The following is a 4,029-nucleotide window of genomic DNA, read 5'->3' as shown; positions in this document are numbered from 1 at the left end:
AAGTGTTCACACCATTAAAGCGTTCACATCTCAAGTGTTCACACCTCAAGTGTTCACACCATTAAAGCGTTCACACCTTAAAGTGTTCACACCATTAAAGCGTTCACACCATTAAAGTGTTCACACCATTAAAGCGTTCACACCTTAAAGCGTTCACACCATTAAAGTGTTCACACCATTAAAGCGTTCACATCTCAAGTGTTCACACCTCAAGTGTTCACACCATTAAAGCGTTCACACCTTAAAGTGTTCACACCATTAAAGCGTTCACACCTTAAAGCGTTCACACCTTAAAGTATTCACATCTCAAGTGTTCACACCATTAAAGCGTTCACACCTGCGCTGAACACACACCATGTGAACACGTGGAGGCTTTGGCTTTAATGTGCTTTATATATATGTGTGTGTGTGTGTGTGTGTGTGCGTGTGCGTGTGTGTGTGCGCAGAGTGTGATGCCTTCTTCTCAGGATGACTCGGTTAAAGACAAGCCCCGCCCACTGTCCAGTATCTCCCGGCAACAGAGGAGCAAGACACACATCACACGCACAGCCTCAGGTACACACACACACACACACACACACACACACACACAAACTAACTAACTAACAAAACAAAATGTTCATGTGATGTCACACATTACATCATTTCCTGTCAGTATTAAGTGATGAACTACATCTGTACACAAGTACACACAGGTTAATGTCATGATCACATGTCACACATACTGTGTTGTTTTAGTGTGTAGTGTGTAGTATTGGTGTGTAGAACCTGCAGTGTTATTGTGCAGTTTACTCTATCATATTAGAGTGCAGTAAAAACTGTTTCGTGTTTAGGGTGTAGTGTTTAGTGTGTAGTATGACACTCTGCTCAGAGGGAAAGCTGTGATGTCATCTGTAATCTGTGTTGTTATTGGTTCAGACTTTGGGGGAGGAGCTTCGTCTCGCAGCACCTCTGAACCGGACCAGGACCTGGACCGAGAGGTAACTCAGAGTCCTGGTTTCTGCGGAGTCTCAGAGCTCCAGCTACACGACCAGATGAGTCAAGTTTGAAACCAAATCTTTATTGAGACGTTTCATTTGAACAATGTGTGTCTCTCTCTAACCATTTCTGTCTCTCTCTCTCTCTTGAACCATCTGTCTCTCCACCTATCTCTCTTTCTACCCATCATTTTCTCTCTAACCATCTCTGTCTTCTAATTTTTCTCTCTCTCTCTACCTCTCTCTTTCTCTCTAACCGTATATCTCTCTACCCATCTCTCTGTGTGTCTCTCTCTCGCTCACTCTTGATCCATCTGTCTCTCTCTCTATCCGTCTCTCCCTTTACCTGTCTCCCTCTTGAACCGTCTCTCTCTCTCTAACCATCTCTCTCTGGAAACCATCTCTCTCTCCATCTCCATCCATCTCTCTTTACCTGTCTTCCTCTTGAACCATCTCTCTCTGTTTCTCTCTCTCTCCATCCATCTCTCTCTTTACCTGTCCCCCTCTTGAACCGTCTCTCTGTCTCTCTCTCCATCCATTTCTCCCTTTACCTGTCTCTCTCTTGAACTGTCTCTCTCTCTCTAACCATCTCGCTCTCTCTCTCTCTCTCCCTCCATCTCTCTCTTTACCTGTCCCCCTCTTGAACCGTCTCTCTGTCTCTCTCTCCATCCATTTCTCCCTTTACCTGTCTCTCTCTTGAACTGTCTCTCTCTCTCTAACCATCTCGCTCTCTCTCTCTCTCTCCCTCCATCTCTCTCTTTACCTGTCCCCCTCTTGAACCGTCTCTCTGTCTCTCTCTCCATCCATTTCTCCCTTTACCTGTCTCTCTCTTGAACTGTCTCTCTCTCTCTAACCATCTCGCTCTCTCTCTCTCTCTCCCTCCATCTCTCTCTTTACCTGTCCCCCTCTTGAACCGTCTCTCTGTCTCTCTCTCCATCCATTTCTCCCTTTACCTGTCTCTCTCTTGAACTGTCTCTCTCTCTCTAACCATCTCGCTCTCTCTCTCTCTCTCCCTCCATCTCTCTCTTTACCTGTCCCCCTCTTGAACCGTCTCTCTGTCTCTCTCTCCATCCATTTCTCCCTTTACCTGTCTCTCTCTTGAACTGTCTCTCTCTCTCTCTCCATCTCGCTCTCTCTCTCTCTCTCCCTCCATCTCTCTCTTTACCTGTCCCCCTCTTGAACCGTCTCTCTGTCTCTCTCTCCATCCATTTCTCCCTTTACCTGTCTCTCTCTTGAACTGTCTCTCTCTCTCTCTCTAACCATCTCTCTCTCTCTCCCTCCATCTCTCTTTTTACCTGTCTCCCTCTTGAACCGTGTCTCTCTAACCGTCTCTCTCTCTCTCTCCCTCGTTCCATCCAGCCGGACTCAGACTCGACCAAACACTCGACCCCCTCCAACAGCTCTAACCCCAGCAGCCCCCCCAGTCCAAACTCCCCCCACCGCAGCCAGCTCACCTTGGACGGCCTGGAGATGGACCCCTGAGGCTCCGCTCCCCCTACACCTGAGGGAGGAGGGGCTTAATAAACCAATCAGGGTGCAGACAGAGTTTAGATTTTACTTGATTTTATTGTGGCGGGGTGAGTCTGAGCTTCCTGCTGCTTTTATTTTTGTTGGATTTTACCTGCTGGGAAGCCCCGCCCCCTGGTTTTAACCCTGCCCCTGCTGATGGCTGCTGTGTTTGACCTTTGACCTTTAGTCTGATTGGCTCTGTGGGACCAATCACCACCTCCTCCTCCTCCTCTTCTTCTTTGTTAAATAACTTCCTGTTAAGCTTTAGCGGGTTGTTAGCGGTGGAGCTAACAGACGGGAGGTCTCTCTCTGATGAAAAAACACTGTATGAATTCATTTTAAAGTTTTGTTAAAGTTGCACATCATCATCATCATCATCATCATCATCGTTGTTGTTGTTGTTGTTGTTGTAGGAGAAAAATAATCTTTGATTTTGTGTCAGTGATGATCTTTCCTGCTGCCCCCTTCGACCCTGTCCCCTGACCTCTGACCTCGGGGGGGGGGGGGGGGGGTCAGGTGAGGGGGGGGGCACACCTGAACACTACTGCTTTGTTTCTTCCAGAATCACCAGTTAAAGAATCTTTGTAATTATGAGACATGTTAGCAGCCGACGGAAACTCAATAAAAGAATCTCAAGAGTCTGTGTGTCAGACACTTCCTGTTTGTCAAGCATTTCCTGTGTCTCAAACACTTCATGTGTCTCAAGCACTTCCTGTGTCACAAGCACTTCCTTCGTCCCGCCACTGCAGCTGATTGGATCAGTGAACAGAGAGCGCTGTGATGTAACGACTCTGGAGGAGCCAGTGTTTTGTCTTTTCCATCAGACTGTAAATACATCGAAGTGTAAACATCAGAACGTACTGACGACATGTTTTATAAATAAATCACAACAAATAAAAAACTAGAGAAAAGGAAATAACTGTGACATCACTGTGACGTCATCAGTGTCTGAGGGCGCTGCGGCAGACTTAGTTGTTTTTGTCAGATTTAATGTGCAGCAGATTTCAGGTCAGATATTTATAATTTATTTCACCCCCAGTTGTGTCTGACAGGTTCATTAAATATTCAGGAGGCAGCGTGGATTGTAACACCCGGAGACAGCAGAGCCAATCAGAGAGCAGAACAGAGCAGGAATCAGGTCACTGACATGTTAAAGGTCTGTAGGTTTGTGTTTGTCCTGTGAGGTCACATGACTGAAGCTCAGTAACATGTTGAGCTGCAGGTCGTTTATTGACATCAAATCAATCAGCTGATCGATTAATAAACACAGGTGATGGTCAGGTGATCAGAGATCAGCTGACCTGCTCACAACACCAAAAACTGTTGTAACATCTTTAAAAGAACGTCAGCTCTGAGATGTGACCATCAGTCATCTAATCAATTCAGTCGACAGGAAATTAATCCACTAGTTTATTGATCAGATTATAGTTCAACTAATTTATCAAGTGAAAATTAAACTGCTGCGTTACTTCGTCTGACATCATCATCAACAGCTGTAGACACTGTCAGGACTCCAGTCTTCAGACGCCTGACGGTCGCACCT

General features: G+C 46.1%; 1 protein-coding gene and 1 long non-coding RNA gene across 8 annotated transcripts in view; one reads left to right on the top strand and one right to left on the bottom strand.

Moving 5' to 3' along the window:
* LOC126398328 (uncharacterized) overlaps positions 1 to 435 on the bottom strand; it is a 6,316-nt gene extending 5,881 nt beyond the window's left edge. For 3 of the 4 annotated variants that reach the window (XR_007570756.1, XR_007570754.1, XR_007570757.1), the window contains exon 1: positions 93 to 423. This is a non-coding gene — a long non-coding RNA (uncharacterized LOC126398328). Of the gene's footprint in view, positions 1 to 92 lie in introns of all 4 variants that reach the window. The other variant, XR_007570755.1, reaches the window with a different exon arrangement.
* The window catches only part of cdc42bpb (CDC42 binding protein kinase beta (DMPK-like)), a 43,755-nt gene extending 40,630 nt beyond the window's left edge, over positions 1 to 3,125 (top strand). For all 4 annotated transcript variants that reach the window (XM_050057409.1, XM_050057408.1, XM_050057405.1 and 1 more), the window contains 3 exons: positions 447 to 555; positions 919 to 980; positions 2,337 to 3,125. In XM_050057409.1, the coding sequence (XP_049913366.1) occupies positions 447 to 555; positions 919 to 980; positions 2,337 to 2,459 (294 nt within the window). In that variant the 3' untranslated portion in view covers positions 2,460 to 3,125. The remainder of the gene's footprint in view (positions 1 to 446; positions 556 to 918; positions 981 to 2,336) is intronic.
* The last annotated feature ends 904 nt before the right edge of the window (positions 3,126 to 4,029 follow it).

This window comes from Epinephelus moara, chromosome 12 (genome assembly GCF_006386435.1).
Source record: "Epinephelus moara isolate mb chromosome 12, YSFRI_EMoa_1.0, whole genome shotgun sequence".
NCBI lineage: Eukaryota > Metazoa > Chordata > Actinopteri > Perciformes > Serranidae > Epinephelus > Epinephelus moara.
This window is presented reverse-complemented; position numbering and strand designations above follow the sequence as displayed.